We start from the raw sequence: 21884 nt of genomic DNA on the forward strand, positions 1-21884 counted from the left end.
AAAACGGGGAGTTTTTGTACCGCCGTTTTTTTTGTTGGTTTTTTTTTTACATTCCTGACAGGAATTTATTAATGTTGTTTAAAAAAAACAAAAAAAACACACACACAGGCAGAGGGCACTTTTTAAGACGAGGCAAAAAAGGGCAGGGGCTCAAGCACCCATAGGGCCCTATGTGTGCACGTGCCTGATCTCACGGCACTCTAGTGGTTGAAAAAGATTGAGTTACATTATTTGCATGATGTGCTAAATCTTTCACAAGACACTTGTTGAAAAGCCTGGATATTCAATATTTTACAAAACTGAATTTGTCACGACCATGGACATAGCTTCGGCGACGTGACCCCAAGATGCAGCATATTGATTGATTGATTGATTGAGACTTTTATTAGTAGGTTGCACAGTGAAGTACATATTCCGTACTATTGACCACTAAATGGTAACACCCGAATAAGTTTTTCAACTTGTTTAAGTCGGGGTCCACTTAAATTGATTCATGATACAGATATATACTATCATATATACTACCATCATAATACAGTCATCACACAAGATAATCACATTGAATTATTTACATTATTTACAATCAGGGGTGTGGAGGGGGTGGGGGGTAGGATATGGACAGCAAGTAGTGGACATATAGAGAGAGAGAAAGAAAGAGAGCGAGAGAGAGAGAGATGACAGGCTGGTGGTGAGTAAACATGACATTTAATATAAACAGAAACCCACTCATATAATGAGTGGAGAAAGAACAAAAAATAGTGAATTAAGCGATATGGGCACAAGACCCTGAACTTCTTTTGGAACACAAGAAGCACTCAAAACATGAGGCGGTGCGCACAGCAAACGGACTGAAATAGGAGACTGATTGGTAAAGGGGTACAGGTGGGGCAATCGTTTGCCAGGCAACGACAGGTGTGGGCCCCAGCACTCAGGGGACAGACGGGGGAAGTGAAACTACAAAATAAGAGTACTGGACAGGAACTTAAACACCACACAAACAGGGGAAACACCTATAGAAGTTCAAAACAGTTACAAGGGTGTGACAGAATGATTGTCTATTTATTATTTTTCTTCATTAACATAGTAAACGTTTACATAATTTTAATTACATTGAACATGAAATACAAACTTCCCTCAAACTTGTGAATGCGACATTTACATTTGTTTTATTAATTACCTATTTCATAGGGGTGTGTGAAAAAATTGATTTGAATTCAAATCGCCATTCTCACGTTGTACGATTCAGTATCGATTCTCATTTTTCAAAAATCGATTTTTATTTTTATTTTATTTTTTGTATTTTTTATTTTATTTTATTTTTTATCAATCCAAGAAAACAATACACAGCAATACCATAACAATGCAATCCAATTCCAAAACCAAACCCGACCCAGAACAGCAATAAATAGAGCAATTGAGAGGAGACACAAACACGACACAGAACAATCCAAAAGTAGTGAAACAAAAATTTATATTATCAACAACAGTATCAATATTAGTTACATTTTCAACATAGCAGTGATTAAAAATCCCTCATTGACATTATCATTAGACATTTATAAAAAATAAAAATAAAAAATAAATAAAAATGAACAATAGTGTCACAGTGGCTTACACTTGCATCGCATCTCATAAGCTTGACAACACACTGTGTCCAATATTTTCACAAAGATCAAATAAGTCATATTTTTGGTTCATTTAATAGTTAAAACAAATTTACATTATTGCAATCAGTTGATAAAACATTGTCCTTTACAATTATAAAAGCTGTTTACAAAAATCTACTACTCTGCTTGCATGTCAGCAGACTGGGGTAGATCCTGCTGAAATCCAATGTAATTAATGAATAGAGGAATCGTTTTGAATCGGAAAAATATTGCTTTTGAATCGAGAATCGCGTTGAATCGAAAAAAAAATCGATTCATAATCGAATAGTGACCCCAAGAATCGATATTGAATCGAATCGTGGGACACCCAAAGATTCGCAGCCCTACTATTTCATATTCTATTTTGCAACATATTACAATATTGACAAGTTTTTTAAAAATTATTTCTTAATTAAAATTTTCAATTTTCATTATATAGTTTTAAAATCGACAAATAAAAACAATTACAAGACTTACTATTTTTCTACATTTCTAATTATGTTATTAATTTATTCCCATTATTTTATGTTACACTGTAAAAAAAATTCTGTAAAAAAACGGTCATCTACTGGCAGCTACGGCTGCCAAACGAAAACCATAAAATTAAAGTAAAACATTGTAAACCAAATAATGATCAAAAACATTATAATTACAGAAATTTTCATGAAACGTTTTACGGAAAAATATTGTAATATTACATGAATTTGAAAGTAATTTAAGAAAACAGAAAATGCTATATATAATTAATTTGGTATTTTTCTGTAAAAAAAATAGAAAGATACATAGTTTGTCATGCGCCTTGCATGGCAGCTCCCGCCATCAGTGTGTGAATGTGTGTGTGAATGGGTAAATGTGGAAATACTGTCAAAGCGCTTTGAGTACCTTGAAGGTAGAAAAGCGCTATACAAGTATAACCCATTTATCATTATTTATTTATTACTGGCATATTACTTAAAATAACAGGCGGATTGTTTATTTACAGATAATGTCATCAATTCTACAGTTTTATAAACTATTTAAAAAAAAAAAGAAAAATTACAGTAGAAATTTAGAGTAAATTAACCATAAAAATAGGATTTTTTTTACAGTGTACATTATATTATATTATATCCTTTCCTATCGTGTTATATTATATTGAATTGTATCATACCGTACCGTGTCGTGTCTGTCCTATCCATCTGATCCTATCCTACCCTGACCTGTCCTGTTGTATCCTACCTTATCCTATCCCATCCACTCCTCTAATATCCCATCTTGTCCTGTCCTGTCCCATATTCTATCCTATCTTTGTTAACTTTGGTTGCTTGTTTATACTACCAAATAAGGTTGCATGTTCAAAAATGTGCTGCAGCAGAAACAAACTTCCCATTAAATAAAAACATGTCCGTTGTTTTGACAGTATTGACACATTGTGGAATTCCTATCTATTATTATAGAGAACATCTGCCCTTAACCTTAAAAAGAAAGTGAATGTTTGCTGAACTGTTCCAACTTCCTTATTTCTTCATTCACCACTGCAAAGCAACAGGAAACACCCAAGAATTTAATTTGACTGTTAGGATCTAGCAACACTAACCTCTCCTGGCTCCTCTCTGCAAGTTGGCATTTATTGGTAGGAAGCTAGTATTTGTTGCAAAGTTAAATAAGAAAAATTGTTTTGGTGTAAAAGTAGTGCTCAGTTTGTTCACTTTAACTAAAGGAATGTCTTCAATGGATCATCTGCAACCTTTGATTGAGCTCGCTCTCATTCTGATCCTGGTGTCTAATTCAAAAGGTTTGTGGTGTTTGTTTTGGATTCATTAATGGTGCGCCTACTATCAAATTGTTTTTGTGCTTTCTAGGTGAAACATGGGGTGTGAAAGTCAATAGAAGCTTCACGGTAGAGAATAACAAAATTGTGACCATACCATGCACATTCAGCGTACCGCCACAGGAATACCACGAAAACCTCCAGCTTTTCTGGAAAGTACCACTAAAAAGTACTTTTAATACCTACGACAGGGACGTCAATGCATTTATTTTTCACCCCAATCGCACATTTGTGCTTGAGAAATACAGAGGAAAGACGCAGCTGCTCCCACAGGGAAACAGCAAGAGTTGCACCCTCAGAATCTCAGATTTTATGGACAATCGACTGCATATTTACCTAAGAGTTATTGGAAAGACCAACAACTACACTTTTTATAACAACATGGTCACTATATCACAGTCTGGTAAGTATTAAGGTACAATACTGTCATCGTGGCTTAAAATGTCCTTCAGTGAATTTCCCTACCATTTCTCTCGTAGGCCAAGGAGTCCTAATTGGTAAACCAGGTAAGATTATATGTTGTTTTTAGAACGATGCAACAAAATCATCACTAGGATAGCTTGAAATGTAATTTTTTTGTAGCGAATGTTCTGCCGTCACCCACGACTGCCTTGGAAGGAACAGCACGTAAGTGTATCCATCTGTGTTGGCCTAAAGAATGCATTTGTGACTACTTTATAATGATTACTTTCTTGACAGAACCAATGATATCAGAAACATTGTACCTTGCCATCTTTGTACCAATCGCTGTACTTCTCATCCTTGTTGCAACTGCTGTCGGATTTGTGGTTTGGAGAAAACACACAAGGTGAGCTTACACTGCAGAACAATATTGTTTCATTACACATCAAAGTAAAAAAAAACTTTTTTATGACCATCGGAAGTTTTTAATCGGATCGAATGGCTCTGACTTATGGGGTACCCAGGGGTCAGTTCTGGGACCCCTTTTGATCGGCCTGTATATGCTAACTTTGGGTGTAATTCTACACAAGTTGAATGTTGACTTACTATAGTTATGCAGGCGACACAGTTACCGTAATTTCTGGGCTATATAGCGCCCCTAATTGTAAGCCGCAGCCACCTAATTTTTGAACACATTTGATTTTGTACCATATATTGAGCCGCACACGTCTATAAGCTGCAGGTGTACACATTGAAACATAAAATAGTCCCACAGGTGCTTGTGTTCATTCACAAACTTAATGTGTTCTTTTTTAATGGCTGGGTCGATCTCTTTTGGTTTAGTAGTGGATAATACGCATAACGCGCTAAATGGCTGACTGAATGATCGTGTAAGTGCGTTTAACCTAATGTGAACAATTCCATTGGTCCACCGTGACCCGTTTGGCGATTTAATTGGTCTGATGTGACGAAAAATCCATAAATTAGCAGCAGCGTTCAAAGTGTGGAAAAAAACTAGCGGCTTACAGACCGGAATTACAGTACATTTAGCATTAACCCAATATGACTACAGTTCAATAGATGTATTTAGAACCAATAAATAACTGCATGAACCAAAATATTCAATTAAACCACAACAAAACTGAGGTAATTGTTTTTGGCAGCAAGGAAAAGGGATTGCTATTAGTAAATACCTAGAGCCCCTGTCTTTAACAGTCAAAGACCAAGTCTCAAACTTTCACCAACACAATTGTCTTGCTGTTAAAGAACATATTCTCACATCCCAAACAGACCAGCTGAAGCTCATCCATGTTTTGACTCCAGTAGATTTGACTATTGCAATGGTCTTGTAATGACAGTTATCATTTTGTAATATTTCCTGTCCAGCACTCTTATTTTTCCTTTAACTTCCTGTTTGATTCCATTTGCCACGACTACTCTGGTCTGAACGCTGGCTCCCTCACTTGTTCCCTAATTGGCAATCAGGATGCTTTTTAAGCCAACCCAGTCCTTTACAAGGAGCTCGATCATTTTGGCTAATTGCTTGATTTTTGTGCCTGCAATTTTGTTTTGCTTTTTGCTTTCTACCTACTTTCTACTATTTTTGTTTTATCATTACATACATTTTTATCTGCATTTTACCTGCCGTCTCTGCATTCCAGGGTCATTACCAACAACACCCACTATCAGACCGTGACAGGTTTCCTGACAGGATTCCGTCAAAAATCAATAAACAGCTGAAGCTCTTTTAGAACAGTGCAGCTTGTGTTCATGCCAGAACAAAGAGACCTGAGCAGATTAATCAAACTCTAAAGACTTTACACTGGCTCCCAGTCAGCTATATAATAAAGACTTTAAAGTTGCACAACTGGTCTGTATGTCCCTAAATGGTTTATGTCTGGAATACATCCAATAAATGCTTATGGATTATAAACCCAGTAGGACTCTGAGCTCTGCAGGCTCAGGTCAGATAGTATACAGTAATCCCTTGTTTATCATTGTTAATTGGTTCCAGACATAGCCACGATAAATTCATTTCTGAGAAGTTGGAATCATTAATGATAAATCAAATATTTTCATAGCTAGACCATAAAAAAAATGTTTAAGACAAAATAAAGTTGTCAACATTATGAGTGTCATGACCTTCCATGACATATTTTGACTTTTGTTTATTTTCCTTTGCTTGTTGTTATTTCAAGTCTAGAGCTCTTGTTTTCTTGTTTCCACTTCTCTGGCCTGAAAGCTGCCTGTCTCACCTGTCGCTAATTGGAAATCAGGACACACCTGTCCCTGGTTGCCAATCAGGATGCTTAATACTTCTCTGGACAGGGCATGGTCATCTTTCATTGTTTAGTGGCTATGCTAGAGAGGTATTTGTCTTCTGCGCACTCTCTGGCAGCACTAGTTTTTATTTTGGTGCTAATAAAAAAACTTTTTACATTGACGCTGCCTGCCATCTCTGCATCTGGAGGTCACGTTACAAGCGACGCTACCAGCTCGTCACAATGAGAGCCCTCTAGACATCAGAAAACACCCTTTTGTCACTTATACACTCTTTTAATCCATGTAATAATGCTGCCTGAGGCTGAACCAATCAGTGGCCCTGATACTGAACAGCCTGCTCTGATTGGTTTGGCCTCCTCTAGTGGCCAATAATATTTATTTTTGTATATTTAGCCATTTCTATGCTAGAAAATGCTAGAAAAAAATAAAAAGATGATCTTAAAATATATATATTTGAAGTACAATGTGGCAAGGGAACACTGAATATGTATTTTAGCACAGCTTTACCGACACTGTATTGGTTGTTTTGTGTTCTTACTGTAAAGGGCAAATAATAACAAAGCATTTTTTCTGCGCAAATTGTCCCAGCACAGTTATGATTTAACCCCTAATTGTCGAAACCTTAAAGAAACGTTATTAGTGTAACTTTAAACACCAATTAGAAAAGTATCTGGATCAAAACCAAAATAGGGCAAAATGAAAGGTGGAATGAAAGTACATTGTATTGTTTTCCAGGTCAGCGCCTTTAGTGAGGGAATGCTCTGGATATTATGCAAACTTCAGCAGAGCATCATCAAACCAAACCACAAGGTATGTGCATTGGCAGAAAAAGAAAAAAAAAAGGTGTATGTGAAGTTTTGTAACTCGATTTTCTTTTTCCAGAGAAGAAAATTGCAAAAAAAGCAAAAACGAAAAGCTTCCAGACATGCAGGTTACGGAAGAACCTGTGTACATTAACATGCAGGTAGGACACTTCCTACCTTCAACATTAACGTCTAATTGTCCCGAACTAAAGCTAACATTACTTGTGTCTTTTCAGCACCCAACATATCAACTGGACTCAAGTGTGGATCGAGAAGGGGGTCACAGAGATAGTGTATATGCAAATGTCGACCATTCTGCGTAGCGTAAAGGTTGCAAATTTAGACTTATTGCCAGCAATCCAGAATGTGCAACTTCCCAGACAGCGCTAACAAAGTTTTTGTTGTTGTTGTTGTTTTTTATTGACATTGATGATTTTGTTAAAAAGGTCTTATAGGAGACAAAGATTGGAGCTACAGTCGACACGCATATATCGCTGTTAAAGGGGAACTGCACTTTAAAAAAAAATATGCCCATCATTGACGATCCCTATGTAAGACAAGAACATATATGTTTTTCTTTTTTTATGCATTCTAACTAGTAAATAAATGCGATCAAAAGTCAGCTTACAATGGAGCCCATGGGAATTTCTATATTCTGGCTATAAAGCGCTTTAAAATGTCCAAACACCTCCATTAAGGTTTTATATGCATGATTTAAGTATATATGTAATGTAGTAACGGGCACATTCATAATAATACGTAATATTTACGTATTTTGCCTATCTTAAGCTTACGGCGGCGCATTATTTTCACGAACGCGTCACAACGTTTGCTTTTTCCTTCAACAACAACATTGATTTCTGCTCACCGCAGACTTTATGAGAGCCAACAAACATAATAAAACATCACTTACTGTATAACGTCTGCTGTCATTAGGATGCCGACTGTGAGGATGTTGGCATATTCTTATTTAGATGAAGAATGAATAAAAATCCTCGCGAATGAAAGGGGGGTGGAATCAAGCATCTTTTTGTGTCGTTCTTGCCATTTCCGTGTCTGAATTGACTGTCGAAGTTGACCAACTTCTTGGATTATGTCTTCATACTTTTGCTATACAGGTGAGAGGTACGATTTATAATTCGGAATAAACCTTCATGAGCTCCGAGACGAGAAAGCAGCTCACTTGTTTATACAGCAGCATAGGGAAGTTAGCTCTCTGTGACAATGAGCCGCTAAAAATAGGTTCTTAACGCTCACGCTTATAATAGCAATATCGCTAATACTTAATTACTATATAGGTTACGAAATGTAAATGGCGTATTGTTGGCGGTTTTTGGACGGTTATTTACAGGGTTGTATGGGCAGAATAGACTTCATTGTAAGTAGAGATGTCCGATAATATCGGCCTGCCGATATTATCGGCCGATAAATGCTTTAAAATGTAATATCGGAAATTATCTGTATCGTTTTTTTTATTATCGGTATCGGTTTTTATTTTTATTTATTTTATTTTTTTACTAAATCAACATAAAAAACACAAGATACACTTACAATTAGTGCACCAACCCAAAAAACCTCTCTCCCCCATTTACACTCATTCACACAAAAGGGTTGTTTCTTTCTGTAATTAATATTGTGGTTCCTACATTATATATCAATATATATCAATACAGTCTGTAGGGATACAGTCCGTAAGCACACATGATTGTGCGTGCTGCTGGTCCACTAATAGTACTAACCTTTAACAGCTAATTTTACTAATTTTCATTAATAACTAGTTTCTATGTAACTGCTTTTATATTGTTTTACTTTCTTTTTTATTCAAGAAAATGTTTTTCATTTATTTATCTTATTTTTTTTATTTTTTATTTTTTTAAAGGACCTTATCTTCACCATACCTGGTTGTCCAAATTAGGCATAATAATGTGTTAATTCCACGACTGTATATATCGGTATCGGTATCGGTCGATATCGGTATCGGTAATTAAAGAGTTGGACAATATCGAAATATCGGATATATGCAAAAAGCCATTATCGGACATCCCTAATTATAAGTGGACTTTTATTTACGTTTATCTAAAGGTTAGAATTTTTTTTTTTTTTTTTTTAAACCTAAAACTTGTTCTTGTCACTCATAAAGATTGTGAATTATAGGCAAAATTCACCCCAAAAAGTGCAGTTCCCCTTTAATTTGTTTTGGACATGGCCTGCAATATATTGTCTGCAAAGAAGGAATCACTAAACATAAATCAAATGATTTCACAGCTAGAGCATAAAAAAACAGTTTACTACCTTCTAAATACATTTTTCAACATTATGTGTGCCCTCTGTACAACACCCTTTAGTCATCTTTCATTACAGTATTTCAATCCACAATAGTAATGTTGCCAATCAGTGACCACGATCCTGATTAATTGATCTGATTGGTTTGGTCTCCTCTGGGGGCCAATACTACTGTAATATTGGTTATATAGATTAGTGGTCCCCAACCACCGGGCCACGGCCCGGTACCAGTCCGCGGACCGATTGGTACCAGGCCGCACAAGAAATAATTTTAAAAAAATATATATATATATATATATATATCCATCCATCCATCCATTTCCTACCGCTTATTCCCTTCGGGGTCGCGGGGGGCGCTGGAGCCTATCTCAGCTACAATCGGGCGGAAGGCGGGGTACACCCTGGACAAGTCGCCACCTCATCACAGGGCCAACACAGATAGACAAACAACATTCACACTCACATTCACACACTAGGGCCAATTTAGTGTTGCCAATCAACCTATCCCCAGGTGCATGTCTTTGGAGGTGGGAGGAAGCCGGAGTACCCGGAGGGAACCCACGCAGTCACGGGGAGAACATGCAAACTCCACACAGAAAGATCCCGAGGCCGGGATTGAACTCACGACTACTCAGGACCTTCGTATTGTGAGGCAGACGCACTAACCCCTCTGCCACCGTGTTGCCATATATATATATATTTTTTAAATTAAATCAACATAAAAAACACAATACATACATTATATGTCAATATAGATCAATACAGTCTGCAGGGATACAGTCCGTATGCACACATGATTGTATTTCTTTATGGGGAAAAATAAATAAATAAATAAAACCCCCACCCCCGGTCCGTGGGACAATTTTTCAAGCAGCTACAAAAAGGTTGGGGACCACTGATATAGATGATATACGCTGCGATGAGGTAGCGACTTGTCCTGGGTGTACCCCGCCTACCGCCCGAATGCAGCTGAGATAGGCTCCAGCAACCCCAAAAGGGACAAGCGGTAGAAAATGGATGGATGGATGGATGGATAGATGATATACGATATCGCCCAAAACAAATGTAAAGTATTGAAACAACAAAAGAATAAGTGTTTTTTTACATTTAAGCAGCCTTTGTAACTAGGGCCATTACTAGGATTTGAGAAATATCGAGGTCAATACATGGTGGTCCGAGAGGAACTTTGAAAGGCTGAAATCACGGGTTTTTCCCAGCATCATTAAAATAATTTTACCTTGAGCAACACAATGAACAATCCACTTTTTTAAATTATTATGCTGAAGTTAAGCGTATTAAACAATTTCAACATCATTAAATCATAAATTTGGTGACTTTACGTCAATTCCGACATAAACTTCTGCTTTGAAGTACATGGTAAATGGGTTATACTTGTACAACGCTTTCCTACCTTCAAGGTACTCAAAGCGCTTTGACACTATTTCCACATTCACTCATTCACACACACTGATGGCGGGAGCTGCCATGCAAGGGCCTAACCACGACCCATCAGGAGCAAGGGTGAAGTGTCTTGCTCAAGGACACAACGGACATGACGAGGTTGGCAGAAGGAGGGGATTGAACCAGGAACCCTCAGGTTGCTGGCACGGCCACTCTCCCAACCGCGCCACGCCGTCCCAGTCACGCGCGCCACAAGTGCCACTGGAAGAATCGGGAGAAATGTATCTTAATATTCTCATCAGTGACAGCGAATGACCTGTCCAGGAATACGACCCCACGGATAGCGAAGCTCTATGCACAGCGCGTGTTCTGCGTGTAGAGCAGGTTGGCACCTGGCTGACATGACAGCATTATACCCACACCAATTCACATCAATTTAAATATCAACATTAGTGACATCAGCATAATTTAATGTTAACGTTATGTTGACAGCACATTTCGGATCGGATGATGTTTAAATTAAAAGTGGACTTCATTGTATTACGTTGTTGTCTGGAGTTGTAGCGGCTTCAGCGGTGCATGACCAAAGATCGTATATTGGGAAAGGATGATCTACCGCATTGTGATGTACACAATGTCCCACACAAAGTATTTTTGCTATCAGTCATATCATCTTCTTTAAAAAAAATACAGAGGACATGACCTCGGTGTCCTCAATGGTAATTGTGTCCATGTTTGTAACCCATTCTGAAATGGGTCTATTATCATTTACATACCAAACAATATGTTGTGATATACAGTATATTGTCTTTGCAGGAGGCTGCGATATACAGTATATCGTGGTATAGAGTTTAAGCCATATTGGCCAATCCCTACTGTAGTATTGATATTTTTGGTTTGACTACTCATATCTATGCTTGAAAATTCTTAATTGAGAACCCAAACATTTTAGAATATATATATATAGATATATATATATACTGTATATATATATATATATATATATATATATATATATATATATATATATATATATATATATATATATCAATCAATCAATCAATGTTTATTTATATAGCTCTAAATCACAAGTGTCTCAAAGGGCTGTACAAGCCACAACGACATCCTCGGTACAGAGCCCACATACGGGCAAGGAAAACTCACCCCAGTGGGACGTCAATGTGAATGACTATGAGAAACCTTGGAGAGGACCGCATATGTGGGTAATCCCCCCCTCTAGGGGAGACCGAAAGCAATGGATGTCGAGTGGGTCTGACATAATATTGTGAAAGTCTAACACATCAGCGAGAGTCCAGTCCATAGTGGGGCAAGCAGGAACCATCCCGAGTGGAGACGGGTCAGCAGCGTAGAGATGTCCCCATCTGATGAACAGGCTAGCGGTCCACCCCGGGTTTGGAGCAGAGTAGAAAAGAAAAGAAAAGAAACGGCAGATCAACTGGTCTAAACAGGGAGTCTATTTAAAGGCTAGAGTATACAAATGAGTTTTAAGATGAGACTTATATATATATATATATATATATATATATATATATATATATATATATATATATATATATATATATATATATATATATATATATATATATATATATATATATATATATATATATATATATATATATATATATATATATATATAAATGCTGGAGGGACTTGTTCGCACTAGTTTTCTACAAGGATAGTTTGTCATTTTTATTGGCCTGCAATAGATATGCAATAAAATATATATTTGTTGACGAGATACAATAATGACTTCAATTGGAAATAATGTGTGTTTTATTCTCAAAATGGAACAGTGGAAATAATGGTATCAAAGTGCCTGTTTCACCATTGTTTGCCTTGTGTTTACTGAATTAAAGTGTTAGAATCTACACATGTATTGGTACAAGACAGACCTCTGACTTGGTCATTATGAATTGATCAATATATGACAACCAAAAATGAGTCCAACACATGTAGATAATGTATACTGTACTCTAATAATAAAAAAATTAAACATTTGGCTTTCCTATTGTATAACTCATAAATGATATATTGTGATAGTTCTAGCCTGTCCTTTGCCACAAACAAGCTTAGTCTGCAGTTGTTGGGGTCTGTAAAACCGTCAAAAGTGGAAAGTTATGAGTTTATAGGAAGAAAAGAAGCAATATTGGGAGTCATCTTCTTGTCTTTCTTGTCTTGCACAATGTAGTAGGTTTGCCAACTTACTTCCTGTGTTGTGAGCACACTTCTGCTCCTTTCTTTACTTCAGATGAAAAAATATTGATGCGTAAATATATTTATTTAAGGACCAACTGGATAATTAAAGTCAAAAACTGGATTTAAAAATACTTTATGGACCATGTAGTAGCTGACTAGGAGTTTGTGGTTGACAAAAACATGGACTAAAATAACACATTCAAGATTTCATTTAACAACAGGGGTTGCAAGTAGGAGAATGAATAAATGAAAAGAAGACAAAATCATGAAATGAATAAAAAGTTTCCCTATAACTCTTTGATGTAATTAGGGGTTTGCTAGGAAAGAAAAGACACTACCATACAACATGAAAAGTGATTTTATGTTTTTGTTTTCGCCAAAGGGTGGTGCTACCCTCAATAACCTATGTTTTGTTCATGTCTCTGACTAGAACTTGACATTCAGTGGAATGCTTGTATTTTGAAAAAGTGAAGTGACTCAGAATGTGCTCACACTGAGTCAGTTTTATCAAACTCCGCCTAACCCCGCTTGGCTGCACTCACCAATGTTTCACTTTGTGATATGAAACTCGATTATTGCAGCTTCCTTGACCCCGAGACTTATTTGGATTGTTGTGGTTATTTGGATTAAACAATTGAGTATAATGGCCAAGAAAGAAAATAGTAAGACAAGAGAATGTTACTCGGCAGTGATTATAAAGCGTAAGTAACAGTGGGGTTAGCAACGAGCTGACACAGCTAAAAAAAAGAGTGAATGTGATTGTTTGATAGTCTGCATTAGGGCTGGGCATCGAGCATCAAGCATCGATGGCAACCTGGCTAACATTCCGATTGGAATCGTTCAAATTTTTTCATTGCCATTCCTAGTTTCAATGCTTGACTACAAGAAATAGCTGCCGAACAATGAAAAATAAATAGTCGCTGCCAACGAAGAAGAAAAATCCGCCACCATCGAAGAATAAATATTATTAAAATTATAGGGGATCCATATCACAGAAGAAAACCATACTACAATGCTAAAAACAAATAAAAGAAATACAAGCAGAAAAATATATATAAAATAAATCAAACTTGTATTAAAAAAAAAACACTCCACAATATTGCTCGCCAATGGTTCCACAGACTGGATAAAAGTCTGACAGAACTGCGAGTTGGGTTAGTCAGACCCAACAGACATAATGCCTTTATTTCTTTTACAGAAAAGAGCAATTTGTGTTCTTTTTAAAGTAGGATATAGAGACCACACAAATCCACTCTTCATTAAGGCAGGATTATTAAAACTAAAAGACATTATAGAATTGCATACCCTATTAGTGATGTTTAAAGATAGAAATAAAGTTCTTCAGAAGGACTTACAAAAGTTATTCGTGTTCACATCTGAAGATGAGAATCACAGAAGGCCGTATGATTTTAAACATCCAAGAGCGCTAACAAATTTGAAACAAATGTGCTTGTCTGTTGCTGGTGTGAAAGCATGGAATTCTCTGAAGAAAGACTTAAAAAGTTGCAAGAATATTTTTGAATTTAAAAACAGTTACAAAAAGAGACAACTGGCATTATATCAAACTGATTTTTTTCTTTTCTTTTTTTTCTTTTTCTTTTTTAATGAATTTATTAATCAATCAACAAAACAATACACAACAACACCACAACAATGCAATACAATTCCAAACCCAAACCCGTCCCAGCAACACTAAGAACAATAATAAACAGAGCAATTGAGAGCAATTGAGGACACACACACCTGACATGGAACAATCCAAATGTATTGAAACAAAAATGAACATTATCGACAACCGCATCAATATTAGTAACAATTTCAAAATAGCAGTGATTAAAAATCCCTCATTGATATTATCATTAAAAACATTAATACAAAATAATAAAAATTAGAAATGAACAATAGTGTCACAGTGGCTTACACTTGCATCACATCTCATAAGCTTTACAACACACTGTGTCCAATATTTTCCACAAAGATATAATAAGTCATATTTTGGTTGATTTAATAGTTGAAACAAATTTAAATAATGAATCCCATATTCCAATATATGACTCATTATTGTCTAAACTAAATGCAGTTTGTTCTACTGATATCATCTCCATAGCTTGTGTGTACCAGTCAGTATTAAAGATTAAAGATTGAAGTACCAATGATTGTCACACACACACTAGATGTGGTGTCCATCCCCTTAGGGAGCAGTGGGCAGCAGCGGCGCCGCACCCGGGAATCATTTTGGTGATTTAACCCCCAACTCCAACCCTTGATGCTGAGTGCCAAGCAGGGAGGAAACGGGTCCCATTTTATGAGTTGGACTATCAACATCTATCCATTTTTTAAATATTACCCTTTTTGTTATTATGCATATTGAAAGAAAAGCATTTTTACTCTTTGATGACACGTTACTAAATTGATGTAGATCCCCAAGAATACAAGTTTGCAGTGTCATTGGGATGTTTATATTTAGGAATGTGATTGCTTCTTTTGTTGTTTTCAACCATAACTCTTTTATTCTCTGACATTCCCACAATAAATAAACAAGAGTTCCCTCAGCTGCCCGACACTTCATACATAACTTGCTATCTACTACACCAATTTTAAACAGCTGAGAAGATGTAAAATACAATCTATTCAATATCTTAAATTGAGTCAGCTTATCTTTAATGCTTCTAAAGGGCTTATTGGCATTTTTCCAAATATCATTCCATGATATGTCTCTTTCATCTAAAATGTCTAAGTCCATCATCCATTTCCAAACACATGCATCATTTGCATTTCTAGTGTGGTGTTAATTTATTCTTCCATAAAATAGTTTAATTAATTTCTTAATTGTATCTTGATTAAAAAGTGCATCTTCCAGTTCATGGCTATTTAAGGACATACTTTCAGAGGATATGCATTTATTTACAGCGTGTTTTAAAGAGATAAAATGTAAAAAATGATTTCTGGGTACATTATATTGATCAACTAAATCATTGAACGGTTTAAAAGAGTTTTTGTTAATAATATGATGAGGTTTAGTAATACTACTGTCTTTCCATGTTGTCCATTTAACCACATTTTTATTAATGATAATATTAGGATTGTACCAAAGCGGTTTTACAGATGTCATTGGGTTGATTCCTAGTATTTTCTGGCACAGTTTTAGAATGTTAAAGGTGGCTTCTATTGGGCTCTGCCTCAATTCATTAGGTATTTTTTTAATATAATATAATCTCCCCACATCAATGTCCAAATTCATTAACATATTTTTTTCTATGTTGATCCAGTCCTTATCTGCAGAAAAATGGAATAAGTGGCTTGCTTGTTCACAATCGAAGGAGATATCATAATGTAAGAAATTTGGTAATAGTAGTCCTCCTTTATCTTGTGTACAAAACAACCTTAAGTATGAACATCTGGCCTTCTTTCCACACCATATAAAATGTGATATTATTGTATGTATTTTCTTAAACCAACTTTTATTAATTAGGACAGGCATAATTTTCAGTATATAATTAACTGCTGGCAGCATACTCATTTTTACAATGTTCACCCGACCCCAAAGTGATATTTGGAGACGTGACCAGCGTTCCATTTTGGATTCTATCTTATTTTTTTAATGTTTAAGATTTAGATCTCTACTTGCATAAAGGTTTGGTGTAATATGTAGTCCTAGATATATGATGTATGCCTCTTTCCATTTAATTTTGGAGTTCTGAACCTGTGATTTCTTACAGTGTTTAAGTGGTAATATTTCACATTTGTCCCAATTGACTTTATACCCTGATAAACAGCCATATTCAGTGATGACATTATTGATATAGTGAAGAGAGGAGTTAACATGTGACAGGTAGAGAATTATGTCGTCACAATACATTGATAGCTTATTATACTGAGAGCCAATTTTTATACCATGAATATTATTTTCACTTCTTATTTTTGCAGCTAAGGGTTCAATAACCAAATTAAATAATAATCCAGATGCAGGACATCCCTGTTTTACTCCTCTTTTTAACGAAAAAGGTTCTGAAATATGATTACTGGTTTTGACTGATGCCATGGGTCTTGTATAAAGCATCTTAATCCATTGTATAAAACTATCTCCAAATCCAAATTTTCGTAATGTGCAAAACATTACCAGTTTATGCGGTCAAATGCATTCCCCGCATCAACAGTACATACTGCTGTGGGATAAGGGAGACTTCTAGCATAGTAAATAACATTGAACAATTTCCTTGTATTGTCTGAAGATTGTCGACCTACCATGAAGCCAGTTTGGTCATTATGAATTAATTTTCCTATTACATTTGATAATCGTGTGGCTAAGATTTTTGCCAAGATTTTATCTTCCATATTGGCTAGGGATAAAGGACGATAATTACTGCAATTCAATGGGTCTTTATCTTTTTTATGTATCAATGAGATTTGAGAAAAATTGAAGGTTGGAGAAAACAATTGTTTATTAAATGAAGATTGGTACATTTGTAATAATAGAGGAGACAAATATTCACTGAATATTTGATACAATTCTGTATTGTAGCCATTAGGGCCAGAAGATTTATTTTTTGCAAATTAATTTATAGCTTTTTGAATTTCCATTAATTGTATAGGTTCCTCCAGTGATTTTGTTGTCATGCTCTGATAAGGATGGCAGTTGTATTGCGTTTAAATATGATTGCATAGTCTCTATGCTACAATCTTTCTCAGGCTTATATAAATTTGTATAAAATGTTCTAAACATTTCATTGATTTGCTTGGGATCAACAGAAATACTACCATCTGAAAGTTTAATATTAGATATATGATTTCTAGTCATCTGCTTCTTTAATCTTAACGCAAGGAGCTTTCCAGCTTCCTCGCCGTATTCATGAAACTTTAATTTTGCCCTATTAATTTTATATTCAACCTTCTGCTTTATTATATTATCATATTCCATTATTTGTTTGCAAAGTTTGATCCATGTTTCCTGGTTATACTGTTTGGACAATGTGTCCTGCAATTGTTTGATTCCATTCAAAAATTCATTTTCTTCAGCACGTTGTTTTTTATTCTTAAAGCTTGCAATCCTAATAAGTTCTCCTCTTACACAACATTTAAGTGCTTCCCATATTGTGGAGATGTCAGAGACAGAATCCTGGTTATTTTTAATAAAATCTGAAATAAATTATTTAATTTGTAATTTATTTTCCTCACTATCTAATAAGGAAATATTAATTTTCCATTGTTTGAATTGGAAAGCGACAGGAGGAAAGCTTACGTCGATTTGAATTGGACTATGATCAGAAATAATTATTGGGTGAATTTTAGCCTGCACGTTTTCTACAATTGCCTTAGGAACAAAGAACATATCAATTCTTGAAAATGACTGATGTCTGTTTGAATAGAAAGTGAAATCTTTCTCATATGGATTTAAAGGCCTACTGAAACCCACTACTACCGACCACGCAGTCTGATAGTTTATATATCAATGATGAAATCTTAACATTGCAACACATGCCAATACGGCCGGGTTAACTTATAAAGTGCAATTTTAAATTTCCCACTAAACTTCCGGTTGAAAACGTCTTTGTATGATGACGTATGCGAGTGACGTCACTAGTTAAACGGAAGTATTGGTACACCTTTGAATCCAATACAAAAAAGCTCTGTTTTCATCTAAAAATTCCACAGTATTCTGGACATCTGTGTTGGTGAATCTTTTGCAATTTGTTTAATGAACAATGAAGACTGCAAAGAAGAAAGTTGTAGGTGGGGTCGGTGTATTAGCGGCTGGCTGTAGCAACACAACCAGGAGGACTTTGACTTGGATAGCAGACGCGCTAGCCGACGCTAGCCGCCGACCCCACGGATGATCGGGTAAAGTCCTTTGTCCTTTGTCCACCACGGGTGTTGATGAGCAGATGAGGGCTGGCTGGCGTAGGTGGAGCGCTAATGTTTTTATCATAGCTCTGTGAGGTCCGGTTGCTAAGTTAGCTTCAATGGCGTCGTTAGCAACAGCATTGTTAATCTTCGCCAAGCTGGAAAGCATTAACCGTGTAGTTACATGTCCAGGGTTTAATAGTATTGTTGATTTTTTGTCTATTTTTCCAGTCAGGGGTTTATTTCTTTTGTTTATATCTGCATTTGAGCCCGATGCTATCACGTTAGCTCCGTAGCTAAAGTGTTTCGCCGATGTATTGTCGAGGATATAAAAGTCACTGTGAATGTCCATTTCGCGTTCTCGACTCTCATTTTCAAGAGGATATAGTACCCGAGGTGGTTTAAAATACAAATCCGTGATCCACAATAGAAAAAGGAGAAATTGTGGAATCCAATGAACCCTTGTACCTAAATTACGGTCAGAGCGAAAAAAGATACGTCCTGCACTGCACTATAGTCCTTCACTCTCACTTACCTCATCCACAAATCTTTCATCCTCGCTCAAATTAATGGGGTAATAGTCGCTTTCTCTGTCCGAATCTCTCTCGCTGCTGGTGTAAACAATAGGGAAATGTGAGCAGCACAAGCCTTGCCTGTACTTCCGTTACAGGCAAGGCTTTTTTTTATCAGTGACCAAAAGTTGCGAACTTTATCGTCGATGTTCTCTACTAAATCCTTTCAGCAAAAATATGGCAATATCGCGAAATGATCAAGTATGACACATAGAATGGATCTGCTATCCCCGTTTAAATAAAAAAAATTCATTTCAGTAGGCCTTTAAGGTTCTCCAAATATCTATTAGGTTAAGAGTTTGCATTAATTTCATAAGAGTAAAAACTGATTTCTTGGGTTTAACAATCTTACCAGTTTCATCAATATTTGGATTTATTATTAAATTTAGATCTCCACCCATAATAATATCAGAATCAAAAAAATTCTTAAACAAAAATTAAAAAGTATGTTGGAGTTCGGGTGTTGGTGGAGGGAACAGTGATAAAGTCATCTAAAATAATTTGTTTTAAAAAAGGGGGCAGATAAATACTCTTGCATCTGTTCCTTTCTGATCATGGAAATGTATAAGAAACAAAGAAGAATGAAAGTTTGAACTGTACGTGGCTTGTAAATATGCATTTTCATGAAAGGAATAAAAATAAATGATGATGATGATGATGATGACCCAGTGGCGGGATGTGCGTTTCCCACTTAGGCCTTCAGTGATGTCCGACTTCAAAGATTACCTCTCAAAAAACCATAATTGATATCCCCACATGACCGTTGCTGGAGAAATACTATACAGAAACACATTGGATCACATCAACAGTATACAAAACAGGTTATTTTCTAGCGCATTTGAAAATGTAATAAAATGCATCAGCAATTAAAACATATCTTACCTTGAACTGTCAAAATTAAACTTGCAAAAAACATATTAAAAGTGAAAAAATTAAATATTTGAACTCACAATTAGTAGGACCTATTCAACGCCGTTCCCCATTTCATCGGCAGAACAGCTGAGCTAGCTTTCGGGGTTGGCCGACATGGTCTCACAAGATGTAGTTTATTTTTAAATATCCTTCTTGAAAATGGCCTTGCAAATATATATCTGCCACCTAATCAACATTTTGTTCTCCTTCTCTGCTGTCCCGGTCTGGCTACGGCGCAACACTTCCCGCTTCCTGCTAAATTGAAACTTGTAAATGGATACTCACTTTGGAATGACAAGTGAGTATCCAATCACAGTCTTGTTAACATCAGGCCACTTGGACAGACTACTGTCAACAACTTGTGATCTGATTGACTATCGCAACTGTCTCTTCTCAAATTCATCCGCTAACGGTCCCGATGAGTATCCAATCACAGGACGCGTAAACATCACGTTCAACGTGAGGCCATCTCGAAGGCCTTACTGACAACAACTCGTGATCTGATTGGCTATCGCAACTGTCTATCAACTGTATGTCCCCGATCGCTTACATCGCACAGACGCCAGCATTGTTGATTCTGAAGGCCTCTGGCAGATTTAGTACAGCATGGCAACATAAGCTAGCTGAATTTTGATTGTATACAAACTAAAACTAAAAACAACAGCACTGGAAGGAGCATAATATCCATCCATCCATCCATCCATCCATCCATCCATCCATCTTCTTCCGCTTATCCGAGGTCGGGTCGCGGGGGCAGTAGCCTAAGCAGGTAAGCCCAGACTTCCCTCTCCCCAGCCACTTCCGTCCGGAAGTCGTTTTCCATGGCTTCCCCGAACTCCTCCCATGTCCGAGTTTTTGCCTCCGCGATCGCTGAAGCTGCACACCGCTTGGCCTGTCGGTACCTGTCCGCTGCCTCCGGAGCCCTATGAGCCAAAAGAACATGATAGGACTCCTTCTTCAGCTTGACGGCATCCCTCACCGCCGGTGTCCACCAACGGGTTCTAGGATTACCGCCACGACAGTCACCAACTACCTTGCGGCCTCAGCTCCAATCAGCCGCCTCGACAATAGAGGTGCGGAACATGGTCCACTCGGACTCAATGTCCAGCACCTCCCTCGTGACATGTTCAAAGTAGTTCCGGAGGTGGGAATTGAAACTCTCTCTGACAGGAGACTCTGCCAGACGTTCCCAGCAGACCCTCACAATGCGTTTGGGCCTGCCAGGTCTGTCCGGCATCCTCCCCCACCATCGCAGCCAACTCACCACCAGGTGGTGATCGGTATTAAGCTCCACCCCTCTCTTCACCCGAGTGTCGCAAATCCGATGACACAACTACAAAGTCGATCATGGAACTGCGGCCTAGGGTGTCCTGGTGCCAAGTGCACATATGGACACCCTTATGTTTGAACATGGTGTTTGTTATGGACAATCTGTGACGAGCACAAAAGTCCAATAACAAAACACCACTCCGGTTCAGATCCGGGCGGCCATTCTTCCCAATCACGCCTCTCCAGGTTTCACTGTCGTTGCCAACATGAGCGTTGAAGTCCCCCAGTAGGACTTGGATATATTCCCTCGAGTGTATCCAAAAAGGGTGGGTACTCTGAACTGCTGTTTGGTGCGTAAGCACAAACAACAGTCAGGACCCGTCCCCCCCACCCGAAGGCGGAGGGAAGCTACCCTCTCGTCCACTGGGTTGCACTCCAACGT

At 37.0% G+C, this 21884-nt stretch overlaps 1 protein-coding gene across 2 annotated transcripts; it reads left to right on the forward strand.

The window, feature by feature from the left end:
• The first annotated feature begins 3193 nt into the window (after positions 1-3193).
• LOC133660658 (uncharacterized) lies at positions 3194-8301 on the forward strand. Of its 2 annotated transcripts, XM_062064232.1 has the most exons (9): positions 3194-3258; positions 3346-3420; positions 3488-3859; positions 3936-3962; positions 4039-4083; positions 4156-4264; positions 6877-6951; positions 7024-7105; positions 7181-8301. In XM_062064232.1, exons 2-9 carry the CDS (start codon positions 3348-3350, stop codon positions 7265-7267), a joined length of 870 nt encoding a protein of 289 aa, XP_061920216.1. In that variant the 5' UTR covers positions 3194-3258; positions 3346-3347; the 3' UTR covers positions 7268-8301. The 2 variants fall into 2 exon arrangements, with proteins under 2 accessions (XP_061920216.1, XP_061920215.1); XM_062064231.1 differs by having other exon boundaries at positions 3215-3420.
• Positions 8302-21884: the final 13583 nt, after the last annotated feature.

The sequence above is a fragment of the Entelurus aequoreus genome, linkage group LG11, assembly GCF_033978785.1.
Source record: "Entelurus aequoreus isolate RoL-2023_Sb linkage group LG11, RoL_Eaeq_v1.1, whole genome shotgun sequence".
Lineage (NCBI taxonomy): Eukaryota > Metazoa > Chordata > Actinopteri > Syngnathiformes > Syngnathidae > Entelurus > Entelurus aequoreus.

What these genes read in the sequence shown, in the direction of transcription:
- LOC133660658 (XM_062064232.1), top strand. Translation starts at nt 3,348, where the DNA reads ATGTCTTCAATGGATCATCTGCAACCTTTGATTGAGCTCGCTCTCATT. An exon ending in CCTGGTGTCTAATTCAAAAG is followed by an intron (nt 3,421 to 3,487) that starts GTTTGTGGTGTT and finishes TGTGCTTTCTAG; the next exon opens with GTGAAACATGGGGTGTGAAA. An exon ending in GGTCACTATATCACAGTCTG is followed by an intron (nt 3,860 to 3,935) that starts GTAAGTATTAAG and finishes TTTCTCTCGTAG; the next exon opens with GCCAAGGAGTCCTAATTGGT.